At 51.0% G+C, this 15843-nt stretch overlaps 1 protein-coding gene across 4 annotated transcripts in view; it reads left to right on the top strand.

Annotated features, from left to right (window-relative positions):
- Nucleotides 1-15843, top strand: part of SNX29 (sorting nexin 29) — a 551544-nt gene that overhangs the window by 428674 nt on the left and 107027 nt on the right. Inside the window, exon 19 of one of the 4 annotated variants that reach the window (XM_047780472.1) lies at nt 5175-6465. The exons of the other annotated variants lie outside the window; for them this stretch is intronic. Within the exon in view, the coding sequence (XP_047636428.1) occupies nt 5175-5243 (69 nt within the window). The 3' untranslated portion in view covers nt 5244-6465. Of the gene's footprint in view, nt 1-5174; nt 6466-15843 lie in introns of those variants that run through there. 4 annotated transcript variants of the gene reach the window in all.

Below are 15843 nucleotides of genomic sequence, written 5' to 3'. Positions count from 1 at the left end.
CAGGTGGGGCCCTCATGTCCTTGCTTTCACCAGAGCTGCTCTGCCATTATCTCCTATATCAGTCAGGTGGACACCTAGGATTTGGTGTGAAAGTGGGGTCCGGTTGCTAAAAGAGATGCATGAAGACTGAGAGTGGGAGTGGGGAGAGATGTTTTGCTGAGTGTAGTTATTAGCCATCTGGGCATTTATTCTCAGATCTGGTGCTCGGAGCCTCAGTTTATTTGTCCATAAAATAGGTGAAACTGTATCACCCGCCTCCTGGAGTTTTTATGAGGAGTAAATATGAGTAGGATGCTCAGCACCAGTGCCCATTGCGCAGCTGCTGTTCAGTAAGTGGTGGTGGTTTGTTACTATTATACTTAGTATTAGCTCTTATGTCTTTTGTTTTTCCTACCTCTTCTCCATTGCTTAGCATAGTTGTGGAGACAGAGAAAGCATTCATAAAATTAAACTTAGTTGTCATTTCTTCTCCTTCCAGCCCAGATCCCATGGTAATAGAGCTTGTCCCCTGGTTCCTCTTTCACAACCAGCACAACAGAGGCTGAAGGAAAGACAGTGTAACACAGTAGATAAAAAGCTCAGGCTCCGAAGGTCAGACAGGCCGAGTTCGTATCTTGGCTCTGCAACTTTCTACTGTGTAAGTTTGAGCAAGCCATGTAATCCTTCTGAGCCTTTGTTTCCCAGTCTGTAAAATGCTTGGGATGATTAAATGAGACATGTGGGAAGCACTTAGGACAGTGAAAAACAGTGATCGGACCATAGGTGCTCAGCAGAGTAGCTTCACATGCATTCAACTTATCCAGGTTCACCTAGTCTAGCCAAGTGTATCAGTCAGCTACTGCCATGGTAGTGTGATGTAACAGATTCAACAGATTAGAACAGTTTATTCTTGTTCACATCTGTGGATTATTTGTGAGTTGACTGGTGTAGCTGGGCTTGGCTACAAGCAGTTGGTCTACTCTCCACATGTCTCATTTTTCTTGGACCCACAGACTGACTGGGAAGTGCCCTCCTGGTGGAAGCAGAGGTGCATAAGACCAGCCAAACCATGTACATGCATCTGAAGCCTCTGCCTGAGTTACATGTGCTGATTTTCCATTGGCCAAAGCAAGTCACACAGCCAAACCCAAAGTCAAAGAAAATACAATCTGTCTCCAGTAGAAGGAACCTCAATGTCACATAAAAAATGACATGGAGTATATTAGGGCAGGGGGTGTTGAAGGACTGGGCCAGAAATTCAGTGTCCCACTGGAGGCAAAGGCAAAAGGGAGAAAAGATGAAATAGTTGTAAACAGCCTTCTTTCCTGTCATTAAGTATGCATGGAGAAGCATAACACAGGCCACAGTCTGCTGGCCCTTTTCTTGGTCTTTGATGCAAAGTTGCTCCCAGAGTATAATGCTTCAAGTTCTGCCTCTTTATATAATTAAAAATCCTATCAAATTAGATTTTGTGTATAGCCTTTATATATCATACAATACTGTGTACATTACACATTTATATACCCAAATTACCTCTCAGGGTTATATACCAAGCCAAGTTCACTGTACTTTATGCAATTTAAGAGATCTCCAGATGGTAATTTTGGCCAAGCTCGCCTTTTGCCTCTGGGCTGATTTTAAAACATAAAGTTGAACTTCATTTCAAAGGACTCTCCTATTAAAGGTCCATAAAAGGTCCTTTTCTAATAAAGGTCCCATTACTCCAAACTCTTGAGGTCAACACAATTCAAGATAACATGGTTTCATATGTCTTTGCTTTTCGGATTTTAGAAAGGCATAAGGTCATGACGAGGACGAAGGCCCCGGGGCAGCGGGGGATCGAGCCCTTCAGTATTTCGGCAGTGGGTCAGGAGCATTCTTGCTCAGTGTGTTGAGCTGAGTTGACAAGCACCTTCATTTCGGTTCCGTCAAATTTTTCTACCAAAGGAGTTTGCACCAAACAAGAGCCTTTTGGTTTTCAGAGCTTTGGGGATTTGGGGATTGTGGGTGGGGGGTTGTGGCGGGGGGGGATGGTGCGTATTAACATTGCTGTTGCTGATGCATCCACCCACCCAAGTGACACACAGGCCAGTTGGTCCTGGGCCCAGGGCCCCTAGAGGACATGTTTTTGCCCACATCCGTCGACTTGGGTCAGCAGATACAAGATCTCTGGTTGTCATAGCTCCTTCCTGCAGAGAAAGCTGGCCTGTCAGCTGCTGTGGGCCCAGGGTTAGGGGACGGGCCTTGGTTCCCCGCCACCCCCAATCTGTGCATCTTGTCAGCCGCACAAGGGGAGGACATGGGAGGGTATCCAGGATCTGGAGTGTGAGGATTTCCCAGAGTCGGGGCTGTAGGTGTCCTCAGGCAGCTGTACCGTCAGTCTTTGAAGCCAGAAAAGCCCACTCCCCTCTCAGAGGTCGTGTGTGCCCCTCTCTAATGTAAAACCGTGACCCTGGCCCAAGAGTTGCTTGCAAGGAGTGAGGGTGAACTGTCAAGTGTGAGCTGGCCCGCAGGGGGGCGCCGCAGCAGCAGAGTGGGTGATACTTAGGCATTCTAGTGCATAGACCTGACCGGTTTCAACTTCCTCACTATGGTAGCTGCATGGGCCCCGAGACCTTCTGGAATGCTCTGCAATGATTTGTAAAAGTTCATGTCGCTGATGGGGCTCTGTGTGTGTGTACCTGGTGGGGCACACGTGTGTGTGCCTGCACCCTAGTGGAATGTGTGTGTGTGATTGTCTTTTTTCAGGAAAAAGTCTCCAGGCTTTATGAGTTATTTCAGGGCGTCTGTGACCCAGGAAGGGGAGAAGGAGTCCCAATCCTGGCCTGGGGAGATCAGAGCTGCTCAGGGCTCCCTGCACATGAACTCCTAGAAGGCAGGGGACCGTCGCCATCTTTCCACCGAAAACCTCTAGAGAAAGTGCTTCATGCATCTTGGTGCTGAAGGAACGTTTGAATCAAATTGCCAGAGGTGATCGTGACGTCGCCTTTGCCCTCTTGGCATCCTGCTGAGTGGGCAGGAAGCTGAGCCATCATCCTACTGAGTGGGCGGGAAGCTGAGCCATCATCCTACTGAGTGGCAGGAAGCTGAGCCATCAGGCAAAGTCTTTTCCCTCCTTTCTTCCTCTTACCACGTAGGGGCACATCCCAGCGCCATCTTAAAACAAAACAAACAAACAAACACATGCTATCTTGTTGGCGTCATTATAAGGAAGAAAACAAACAAAACAAGCAAACAAAAACATGCTATCGTATTGGCACCATATGAGTCCATGGACCAAATTAACTGTATTACAGTGTTTGTGGTGTGCATGCAGGCAGAATTTGGTTGGACGGGGGCTAAAAGAGGGTTCTTGCTAATGACTCATCTGTCTCTTGAACATTAGAGAGAGGTACACAAAGTCCTCATCCGAAATGTTTCTCTATTGTTCTGTTTGTTTTTCATTACTCTGAAATGATTACTGCAAAAATTCTTAAATTGGATGCTTTTCAGAGAGGAAGATTAAGGCCCATAAGCACAAGCTCGCAGCTGTGTAAAAAAGAGCATGCATCTGGGGTGCCTCGGGATGCTCCGGGGAGGGAGCTTCAGCAGCTTCACCTTGGGCTCTCGAGAGCACGAGAGGAAACTTCCAGGCCTCTTGGGGGTACATCTGCCATGCTCCCTCTGTGAGTTCTGCATGGAACTGAGTGGGCAGCTGGTAGCATTTCTGCCCAAGCTCAATGCCATCTCGTTGACATTATTTAGCTAAAGCCCCTCAACGAGTTTCAGTTGGGGATGCATTTCCGTAACGCCGAGACAAGCACGCAGAGGCAGTCTGTAGAAATGCAGAGACCTTGAGCAAATGCACAGGAGGAAGGGAAACCCAGTCTTGACGTGCTCACCAGAATTCTCTGCCATCTTGTCTCAGCGACTGCCTGGGCGGTTGTTTGAGAAAGGGTCAGTTCTCATTGGAGAGTCCTATATTTGTTATCCACATGTTGTGGTTAGACAGTCACCACTTGTCCTGTTTCTAGACCGAGGGGGGGAAGTATTTGTGCTGTCTGCTCAGCTCCAAGGTCATCCCAGCCCACAGCTGCCAGGGTCACCACAGAGGGCACCAGAAGCAGCTTTACGTTGTATGAGTAAGCTGAGGTTCCCCAAGGAGGAGGGATCTTCCTCTACTTCTCTGGGAGTAGCCCCCCTCCTCCCATATACACACTGCACAGATACACAGAGGCAGGCCCTTGCCAGAGCTAACTGGCCCAGAGTGGAACCGACCCAGGAAAAAGCCATCCAGATACCGGCCTAATCACATTCTCTTTTGGTTCATGTTTTCTTGATTGCAAGTGGCAAAACTGTTATCATAAACAAAACAGAATTTATTGGCTTACGTGACTAAGGAGTTCAGGTGTGGCTTGATCCAGGGGCTAAGTCACCCCCCTACTCTGTTTTCCATCCTCCTGCTTTCCTTCCCCTTCCTCCCTTCCCTCTCTCTTTTGACTTTATTCTCTGGTGGGTTTCTCTCCTTGTCATGTCTCCAGCAGCTCTGAGCTTACATCCTCACAGGCCACATAGAACTAAAAAAACCCCTCACCTTTTTTCCAAACAAGCTCCCAATTGGCCTGGCTTGGGTGACATGTCTTTACTGTGGTGCCCGCAGGGCTTTGGTTGGCCAGACTTTGATCTCATGCATGCCTCTGCGGTCAGAGCCGGGAAGCACAGGGACTGAGGTTGGGTAGAGAGTGGGTCCCTTGAGGAGGACTGAGGTGCTACTGCCGGAAGGAGGGAGCATGGGTGCCCAGCAGAAAGGAACACCAGTGTTCACTGTGAGGCTCTCTCCTGGAGCCCTGGCGATCCAGCAAGCACTGACTGGGTCACTCTGAACCTACCTGGGGCTGGGTTTGAGGGGTGTCGTGTTTGGACCATGAGCTCGCAAGTGTAGAGAAAGCAAGCGCTGAGAGAGCAGGCTGAGCGTGGGATGCGCAGCATCCTGCCTGGTCCTGGACGGCTTTCTGGCCCCCGGTCCAGCCTCTCAGAGGGCCCAGCAGTGCTTCTAGCCTGTGGTTGTCTGAGACACCCTTGCACCCTGCCAGTAAGTAAGTGCCTACTTCCCCGAAGCTGTCGTGAATTTTTTACCCCCTGGCAATCAAAGGGTCCATGACTGGGAAGAGAAGGGCAAGAACAGCATTAGACTAGCTCACGGGGTTTCCCTCCAGGAGCGGGCTCGATTGATGTGCTGGGAGCAGAAGCACCTTGCAGCGGAGCGATGGCCTGGTGTGAACTGAATCCTGCACATCCGAGAGCAGCTCCCAGTTTCTTAAAGGACAGTTAGCAGCAGGAGGCGGAGGAGGGTTACTTAATCCCATTAGGAAGCGACACCATCCTTGCTGAATGACTGCCTCCCAGCCCATCCTTTTACACAAGAGCCGCTTGCCTGAAGGATGCTCCATCACACAGCCTGGGTCTTTGGAGGTAGAACGTAATCACACAGTCCTCCTCTGTCCGAGACTCTTCATCCAGAAGGGAAAGCCCTAAAACCTTCTTTCAGGGGTTGCTATTCCTTTGGTATCTTCAGAGTTGAACGTACTGCTTGTTCTAATACCAGATACTTTTATAAAAATTTCATTTTTACTATTTCTCTGTTCTCATTTGATTTGGAAAAGTCTCTGTGTCATGAAGCAAAGGAGAAAACTCCCTCTCCTCTCCTGCCCCTTACCCTTCAAGGCTTTGCATAGACATCACCTCCTCCAGGAAGCCTTCCTTGATGACCTCTACACTGCTTTCCATGCTGCTTCTCCTGGTCTCCCGGCCTCCTGTGCTTCCATCTATCATAGCCTTACCTCGAGACTATAGTTTTTGTCCTTTGTCTGTCTGCCTCACTGATGTGTGACCTTCTTTAGAGCAGACCATAGCTTTGGCTAATAACAGCTAACTTCTGTTAAGAACTTATATGCCAAGCGAAGTAGTTGGTCTTAAACACAGTCCTAGAAGGGAAGGGAGATGCTAAACTTGTCCTCCTTTTCCAGTAAGAAATGAAGGCACCTGGAGAGCTTTAGTAAATACTAAAGTTCACTGCTCATAAAGAAGGTGAAATCAGGATTCAAACCCAGGTAGCTCTGGTCCCCAGATGGCTCCTAATCTCTGCTCCAGACTCTTGGGCCCCCCCTGCCTACCTCCTTGCAGTTAGCACTTAGGACGTGCTCAGTAAACACTGGGTGCCCTGAAGTAGATAGAGACAATGGCTATGCGCGGGCAGCCCCGCTTAGGACAGTGTCAGAAGTTCCCTGGTGGCCTAGCGGTGAAGGACCTGGCGTTGTCACTGCTGTGGCTCAAGGTCAGTCCCTGGCCCAGGAATGTCCACATGTTATCACAGGTGGCTTTGCTTCTCGCATGGCTGTGATGAGCGGTAGAGGCAGGGTTGGTATCCCACTCAGGCAGAGTTTACAGCCAAGAGAGCACGTTCTCAATAGGACTGTTCCTTCCAAGGCAGAGACACCTACTCTGTTTTGTTTTGTTTTGGTTTGGTTTTTAGGGCTGCACCTGTGGCATGTGGAAGTTCCCAGGGTATGGATTGAATCGAAGCCTGCACCACTGCCACAGCAACGCCAGATCTGAGCTACATCTGCAATCTACACCACAGCTCATGGCAATGCCAGGTCCTTAACCCACTGAGGGAGGCCAGGGATCAAACCTTCATCCTCATGGTCACTAGTCGGATTCTTAACCCGCTGAGCCACAGTGGGAACTCCATAGACCTACTCTATTTTTAAACACTCATTTCCCACACCAGCAGCCTTCTCAGAGGCTTTAGCTGCGGGAATATAGGGTGCAAAGTAACTTCACAGCAATCTCACAGCCGTTTGGGGCTGAGAAACAATTTGGAGCCTCAGATCTTCCAAGCGCATTTCAGTTGCATCATTTTGAAAGAATTCAGGCATGTGTGGAGCTCAGCATCTCCAACATCTTGGACCCCAGTTCTCGTCCACACACACGCCCCGCCTGACCAGGAGCAGGGCTGCCCGGGCCCCTGGGCCCCAGGCCCCAGCGAGCACTCACGCCCTGGTCCTAGAGCCCAGCCTGGGGCCTGCTTCCCCACCCTGCTCACTCTGGAGGTTTCCTCCTAATCCACAGAGGTAATTGTTTGGTTCTTGGATGTGGCCATGCATTTCCAAATGACTGTATTTGAATACTTATCTAATTGCTTTTGGAGAGGAGAGGGAGCGTGAGCTATGCTTTGTCTTCACGGAGCCACGCCCCCAAGTCTCACTTGCTTGAAATAGGTCATTTAATTTTTCTATCATCACAGTCAGTATTCAGTCAAAGGAAGAAATTCGGGAAACCCTAACGATAGTAAAAAAAGGTACCAACATGCCAAAAATAACCACTGTTAGTGTTTCAGGTTGAATCCTTCTGGTTGTTTTCAGGGATGTAATCTCACACATACGTGCATGTGACTGGAGTCATACTTACCATGCGTGGTCCCTAAATTAAATTATTTCGGAGCAAACAGATGTCCAGCTTCTGCTTTCCCTTCCCCTCACCCCAGAAGACTTGGCCGGTATTAGTATCTGTGAAGAGAAATGCAGGAGACTTTGTTATCTTTTCAGTGAGTCTAAAACTCTGTTCGGGAGTCCCCTGGTGGCTCAGCAGGTTGTCATTCATTGCTGTGGCTCCCGTTTGATTCCTGGCCTGGGAACTTGCGCATGCTGCAGGTGCAGCCAGAAAAAAAAAAAGAAAAGAAAAGAAAAGAAACCAACTTTGTAACTTCAGTGCTACAAATGTGACTCAGGTACCCCGACTGCATGCAGCCTGTAACCACAGGATGAAGTCATATTTCCTTTTAAAATCCTCCAAACATGATCATGGGAGCCCCTGGCAGTTTGATTGCTGGAAATTAGCTGCCATCACGGTGGCGCCCGCCGTTCCTGAGCTCCCGGGCAACCGTCTCGCCCACTCAAGTCTCTGCCCCTCGGGGTTTGCTCCGTGGCCCCTGACGTTGCTGCCCACGCTGAAGGTGATCCTCCTTTGATGGCTGGGCACCTGGGCACAGTTGCCTTCCTGTTGTCACCTTCGCTTTGACTTGGGGTCAGGGAGGGGGGGACAGTGCCTTCTCTCACTTTGCTGTTCAAACCCCAGTATGACAGCCGGGCCTGTCCCATGTGTCCCCTGTGTCCCCCCAGCACAACTGAGGCCAGGGCAGACTTTAATAAGACTCAGCCAATGGTGTAGGGATCAGGGCAGAGACTACAGCCTGGGGGGAACTTGCAGTTGCTCAGATGTGGCTGCCCTCAAGTCCAGGGGTCTTGGAGGGGTGACTCTGCTGTCCTTCTGGCCTCCACCTCCCTTGAAAGGGCAGGCGACTGCCCCAGCAGGGGAGGGTTCCTTCTGGAGTGCAGCTCAGAGCTGAGAATCCCAGAGCACAGGAAGTCCCACCCTCCCTTCCTCGGTCCTCTGGCCTTTTTGGGGGCTGCGGTAGGTGGAGCTGGGGTCCTCAATGGGCCTGAGGGGGTTGGAAGCAGGTATGAGAGGATGCGGAGACCGTCCCCCTGAGTCCTCTGTGGGTCCATCTGCAACTGACCTGCACCCGAAGTGGTCCTGCCCGTGACTTGTCTAGTCAGAGACTTGATTTGTCTTTTTAGGGCTGCACCTGCGGCATATGGAGGTTCTCAGGCTAGGGGTCCAATCGGAGCTGTAGCCACCGGCCTACACCAGAGCCACAGCAACACCAGATCCAAGCCACGTCTGCAACCTACACCACAGCTCACGGCAACACCCGATTCCCAACCCAGTGAGCAAGGCCGGGGATTGAACCCGCATTGTAAGGGATACCAGTTGGGTTCGTTACTGCTGAGTCACAAGGGGAGCTTCCCAGAGACTTGATTTTAGGGCAAAGGTCTCCAGGGTCAGGAACTCGGCGAGCAAAGGGACCAGAGTCCCCATTTTTGTCTCCAGCTTAGTGGGTGATGATGGGAAGCTGTGGGCCCTGGAGTCGGGTGGACCTGGGCTCTGGTGTCTGCTCCCCTCTCACGAGCTGCGTGTCGCCCCAGTAGCTCAGTCTCCGTAAGGCAGAAGGGCCACTGAAAGTACAGAGAAACAGGCAACCACGGTTCGTGGACACTCGTATTTTCTTTTTCTTTTTTTTAATTTCCTCTCCTTTTGGAGGCCTGCGTCTGTGCTCCTGTGTCCTCCGTGTCTTCCACCATCTGGACTGAGTGAAAGAGCCCTCACTCTCATGTAAATAGCCCTGTTCACTGCAGTGGAGATCCGTGCCCTCCAGATCCGCTAGATCTGGGTGACCATCTGGTGCTCTGAGCCGCTCCTGCTTCGTGTATCGGACGCAGATCCATTGAGCCCCCACACAGCCACAGGAGGTGACAGACAGCCCACCCTGTGGGACCGAGCTCGGCAATGCTCTGACATCTGAACACAGCCCCTGTGTCCGCCCAGACCTGTCCTTCCAGCCACTCAACCATGCCTTCCTTTTAAAAACTGTGTTTATGTCAGTGAGCGTGTATTCAGGGCCTGCTTTGTCCTGGGGCAGGGAAAACAACGGTGGACAAGATCAGCCAGGTCCCCACCCTCCGGGAGCTTCTCCTCTGGCTCTGAGAGCCAAACAGTAAACAGACAAAGAGGCGAATATCTAGTGTGCCCGTGCTGGTCAGTGCTGGGGAGCAGCAAGGGACTGTGGGTGCCCAAGCCAGAGGGAGTGAGGGATACACATTCCAGGTAGAGGGAACAGCAAAGCCCCAAGGCTCCACCCACTTTGCTACCCTGTGACACCTGAAACCCGGCTCTCCCCACCTCATCTTCACCTTGGTCTCCTTTCATTTCTCTCCTGTTCCGTGTCGGCCTCTGAACCTGCCCTGCCTTTGCCCCAGCCCTGTTTCCCTTCCACGACTGGTCCATCTGACCCCTTGCTTTGTGCCTCAGATCGAAACCTCCCTACCTGGCGAACCTAACCCCATCCCCAGACCTAGCATAGCTGTAAGAACCATGTCCCTTTCCTTACAGCTCTTTATTCGCGTGAAATTTGTTCCTATGTACAATTATTTGCATAAGGGCAGCAGCCTTCCCTTATGCAAATAGGGAATATGCAAATAAGGCCGACCATGGGCCCCAGGAGGGCAGGGTTATGCCTGGCTTTTTTTCTCCCTGTGGCCCAGCCCTGAGCTTGGTACCGTAAGAGGCACCAAGTGGTTACTCCGAGGAGGGAACACTGGTTTCGACTGGGGACCAGAGGGGATGGAGGAAAGAAGACAACTGCCCAGTGTCTAGCTCTTGTCACCTACAAAACCAGTCAGGTGCCGTCTGCTGTGACAGATGGTCTTTGGGTCCTGTTGGCCATGCATGAAATTGGGGTCAAGTGTCCAGAAATAGTAGTGCTTGGGCTGGAGTGTGGCAAGGGCACCGTGGTCCATTCCCCGAAATGGACAGTCTGTCTGTCAGCTGGCATCAGCAGTTACCGTGGTGTCGCCGTTCCAGGTGGCACAGACCCTGGGCTGGTCCCATTCCACTTCTAAACTGTTCTGCCTCCTTCCTGAAAAGGCACGAGGGGTGGGGCTGCTGGCAGTTCCTGGTACACAATGCATTTCCTCCTTTCCAAGTCTGCCTCATTTACATAACCCAGTGAACCAAAAAGTCGGTTTTCTCCAGCGAAGTCATTCATCTTATTCTCGGCATTTGGCGGCCATAATGCTCCTCCATCAGCGTGGTCATGTGGTAATGTGGGCATTTTGTTCCAGCAACAAGGACACTTATAGTTAATAACTCATGAAGCCATGTCATTAAGAGGAAAGTTTTGTTAGGATCCATTAACACGGGCTGCCAACCAACACACAAATCATTTCATTCCTTGGATATTAAGGAAGCAAAGTGAATTGGGACCCTAAAACCGTTTTAAAAGAACCTTTCAGGAGTTCTCGTTGTGGCGCAGCAGAAACGAATCCGACTAGAAACCATGAGGCTGTGTGTTTGATCCTTGGCCTCGCTCAGTGGGTTAAGGATCCAGCGTCCTTGTGAGCTGTGGTGTAGGTCGCAGACGTGGTTCAGAGCTCATGTTTCTGTGGCTGTGATGTAGGCCGGCATCTATAGCTCCCATTAGACCCCTAGCCCCTAGCCTGGGAACCTCCATATGCTGAGGGTGCAACCCTAAAAAGACCAAAAAAAAAAAAAAAAAGACTCTTATCCTGATGTCCGTGTGCATTTAGCAGTTGTCCTGCAGGGCCTCGGAGGTGAGCGTTCAGAGCACTTGCTTTTCTCCGGGACTCTGAGCGTAGCATCCATTTAAAGCCCATTTCCGGTTGTTCGCCTCACTCCTTGGGTCGTATTGGGCACGTTGCTTCATTGCTCCAAGGCTCTGTTTTTAGGCATGTAAATGGCAAAGCTTTGGTGAAAATTGTCGGTAAAATGTCTGGTGCAGGATAGGCGCTGGTCCACGACGCATCATCTTCTCCAAGTCTGAGGACGTTCACGTTGCTTAGCCATCGCTCCTGAATAGAACAATTCGCAAAAGAAAAGCCTTTGGTTCTGAGACGGAGGAGTCTGGATAAGAAGTCGCCTACAACTGGAAGTGGGGAGGCAGGCATTTGATCCACGCGGAAGGAAGGGGGGGCAGCCCGGCATATTGTTTCCAAACAAGCAGCCTGTGAATGCACATGGACCTGGAGCTCTTGCTGCCTTTGTATCAGCAGCTTTCTCTGCAGGGTCCAGTCCTGGCAGAGGTTAAGAGCATCCATCCAGTATCTCCTGTGAGGTTCCTGTCCTGAAATAGCACCCGTGTCCGGAAACCTTGTGTGACGAGGGCTGTGGTCCCTGCCTGGGTACCGAGCTTCTTTCTGAGCCAGACACCCCAGCAGCCTCTCCCCGGTTTTGTTTGCCTACTTGAAAACCCGCCGGCAAAAAGCATCTAGTGAACTCCGCCGTTTCTGTTGACAGTTTTGGGGAAGCAGAGAGGATGCTTAACTGCCCACCCTACAGACTGTGTGTTCTGTTTGTGTTTCCTCGCCTGCCTAGCGTTTGACAATTAATTAGGCATGGTAATTACCTGCTGTAATTTCATGATTGCACAGCCTATAATCATCCCTAATTCTGTAATAGGGAAGTCCCTGTACACAGGCAGATGACGGCGAAGGTGATGGGGTTACCCTATTAACAGCTCCACGGCGTCCGGCCTGCCGGGCACGGCAGCTCACAGCCACCCGACAGGATTGGTCTTGTCTGCACTGGACAGACTGAGACGCTGAGTCTTGAGCTGGAGAATCTGAACCCAGGCCTCAGACGAGCCTAAGATCCAAGCACCGCCCCTGATCCTTCAAGCAGGTCTGGGACTTGAGCCCACCGCAAACAAGCTCTTAAATCTTCGGTCTTTCTCTCCCCTTGGTTCGTCTCCACCTGTTTCCTCTCTTCTTCATCTGTGAATGTGAACGTCGAGGCTTGAAGCAGTGAGTTGACTCACCCGGGATCTCTGGGCTACAAGAGGTGATGCTGAAATTTGAACCCAGGTCTCCCTGAGGCCAGAGTCCTGTCCTGAACTCCCTCTCAGCACTGACATCTGAGTGTCAGGCCCACATGGACACTCACAGTCTAGGTGAACTGTCCTCTGACCATCAATTAGGAAAGGCTCCCTCCCTGGAGGATAGGTAGGCTTGGCTTTCTTGGACTTTTCCTTTTAAATCAAGGTTTAATATAAATATCATCAGATGTGTAGGTCTTAAGTTTATAGCTGTACTAATTTTTACCTCTGTGTCTATCTGTGTGACCACTGCCCAGAGATACAGGACGTTTCCAGCACCCAGAAGCTTATCGTGCCCTTCTGTGCTCTGGGCAAGCATCCCTGCCTACCCTCCAGGCCATGCAGCTGTCCTTGTAAGTTTTCGCCCAGTAGGTTTCAGCATTTACCTTGCGCATTTAGATCTATGATCCCAAAGGGAATGAGAGCGAAAGCCAAGTGCGTGATTCCCCACAGCCGCCTTTCCCGTAACGGGCGGAAGCAACCCACGTGCCCATCCCAGGGGTGGAGTGTCCGTACCTCAGACCCACCACGTAGCAGTGAGCGAGGACGCACGGGTGCCACACACGTCCCGTGGACACATCCCGCAGACACATTACGGAGCCAAGGGGTGCACCCTGTGTGAGTCCATTTAGGTGAAGTTCAAAAGCAGGTGCAAGAAGCTGGGGGAGAGCCCTCAGCAGAGCGGCGGAGTGATGCCGGCGGGCAAGGGGCACCAGAGCTGCTGGGAGGGCCCTGGCAGACGGGCCTCATCTCCCAAACGAGAGTGGCCTGTCTGTACGAGTCCTGTCTACACAAGACTTTGCTCTGTCTTCGGTTCATCCAGACTGATGTTTTGGCCTCCTCTGCACAAAATCTCACCCCCCTCCCCACCCCCGGTGTTACTATAGGCGTTCCTGGGCTTGTTCTTCCCAGTGGAAAAGAAACCTCAAGATTCGCGTTTCCTCTTGAAATAGAGAAGAGAGGGTTCTCCCCAATTCCTCATTACAGATAATAACCTCCTATTCTATTTTTCTTTTGCTGAGTCAAGGAGATTGGACTTAAAGTGTCTTTTTAGTGCTTATTTCTAAAGTGGACATGGTTTTGCTGGAAGAGGTCAACTGTTTTTATTCCTCCAAGGAGTTATTATCATTATGCCTGGAGCATAAGGACTTGGTCTTATTAAACTTAATTTGGAGGTGGGAGCCCTTTCAAACTAAAAAAAAATAAGAACACAAACCTAATAATTTTAGACCTAAGCCTGTTCCGTTCTTTGGTGAAATAAGTATATAATTTGGTTCAGTATCCTTCAAGGACAACTGAATTTGCAAAGAAAGTTTCCCAACGTCAGATGCTAAAAGCTTTGCTTTTGAGGGAGGAATGTTCAGGTAATTCTGGGTGATTGTAATGGTGTTAGATTCCTGAAGGCAGAGGGGCAGTGAAGCATCTGTAGCCAGGACGTGTCGTCTGCCCAGGAGAAGGGCATTGGGTCTCAGAGCTACTGAGCAGGAACTCGGCTTGCTCGCTGCCAGCCTTGCTGACTTGGGGTTCCTGGGGACCTTGGGAGCCTCGGGTTCTGCAGCAGTGCACTGTGATAGAAAGTGCCAGGCCTGGAGTTCCCGTCGTGGTGCAGTGGTTAACGAATCCAACTAGGAACCATGAGGTTGCGGGTTTGGTCCCTGCCCTTGCTCAGTGGGTTAACGATCCGGCATTGCTGTGAGCTGTGGTGTAGGTTGCAGACGCGGCTCGGATCCCGCATTGCTGTGGCTCTGGTGTAGGCCGGTGGCTACAGCTCCGATTGGACCCCTAGCCTGGGAACCTCCATATGCCGCGGGAGCGGCCCAAGAAATAGCAAAAAGACCAAAAAAAAAAAAAAAAAAGATATGTCATCAGAAAGTAAAAAAAAAAAAGAAAGTGCCAGGCCTGAGACGTCAGGCAGACTCGGGTTCGATCCTCTATCTCCCCACCTCCCCTGGGCAGGTGGCACCCCCGCCCCTGAGCCCACGTCCTCATCAGGAGAAGGGGTGACCTTGTACCGTCTGCCTTGCGGCTTCACATGCAGGTGAGAGGCGAGGCATGCAGAGGGCCCAGCACACAGAGGGTACTTCACATGTGGCAAGTGTTAGCGTTGAAGGTATTTCTGTTTTGTTGGAATTCTGGAAAGTACCATTTTACTCTCGGGTCTGGCAGCGGGTAACTCCACTCTTGCCAGATTCTCATCGAGCTTCATAACTGTTAATGGAAGAGACCAGGATTTGAGCGACGTCCAGACAACAGCAGAAGCTGAGAACAGAGGTGCTTGACCTGAAGTGTGTTGCTGGTCTCTGCGGACCCCGCCACTAACTCCACTCCCCTCCCCTCGTTATCAAATGGCCTCCAGGCAGAACAGAAGCCAGGGCCAGAAATGCCCACTGGCCACTCTTTACCTTCGAGGCCCTCAGGCTAATGATGCTGGCAGAGGCAGGACAGCCGCTGAACAGGATGGAAACATCTAGAACCTTCTCTGCCCCTGGCTTCCCCCTTAGGCATCACTTCTCACCGCCCAGTGTTCCCCAGAGGCTGGTCCCTCGCTCAGAGAGAAGCTGAGCTTTGAAGAAAGAGGCTTCAGGGATAGTTCTGCTCTTGCCTTTCTCCCTGAGTATGAGATCCTCCTAAATCAAGCTCAAGGTCAGACCTCCTGATTCTGTGAACACCTTGGGCTCCACAGCAAAGTGGGGGTAGAAGAGGCCCAGAAGTCCTTGCAGTTTATGAATCGCCTGAGGACACAGGAGACCAGAGCCGGGGAGGCTGCACAGGAACCTAGAGAGCATCCAGTTCACCCCCCCTGCATTTTACGCATGCGGACTTGGGGCCTGGAAGAAGCTGGGCTGGTCCCAGGACGCACACGCGGTGGCTGGAGGGGCCACACCATCCGTTCTCGGGAAGAGCTGCTTTCATGTACCCCTGAGAAATAACATGTTTGGGGATTCGTGTCAGTGGAGCCTTTTAAGGGAAGGACATAATAAGTTGTGTTTTTATTTTATTTATTTATTTTTTTGGCTTTCTGTCGTTTTTTTAGAGCCACATCCATGGCACATGGAGGTTCCTAGGCTAGGGTCCAATCAGAGCTACAGCTGCTGGCCTACGCCACAGCCACAGCCACAGGAATGCCAGATCTCAGCTGCGTCTGCAACCTACACCACCACTCCCGGCAATGCTGGATCCTTAATCCACTGAGGGAGGCCAGGGTTCAAACCCGCAACCTCCCAGTTCCTAGTCAGATTCATTTCCACTGAGCCACGATGGGAATTCAGTGTGTTTTTGTTTAAAAATGTGAACGACCTGCAGTACAATCTGTGCTGAGCTCTGGGTCTAAGGCTCAGCCATGATCTGCATACCTGTTCTTTCCTAAGCCAAGA

Source organism: Phacochoerus africanus, chromosome 5, assembly GCF_016906955.1.
Source record: "Phacochoerus africanus isolate WHEZ1 chromosome 5, ROS_Pafr_v1, whole genome shotgun sequence".
NCBI classification, from domain to species: domain Eukaryota; kingdom Metazoa; phylum Chordata; class Mammalia; order Artiodactyla; family Suidae; genus Phacochoerus; species Phacochoerus africanus.
Note: the sequence above shows the minus strand (reverse complement) of the source record. Positions and strands in the feature narration are given on the sequence as shown.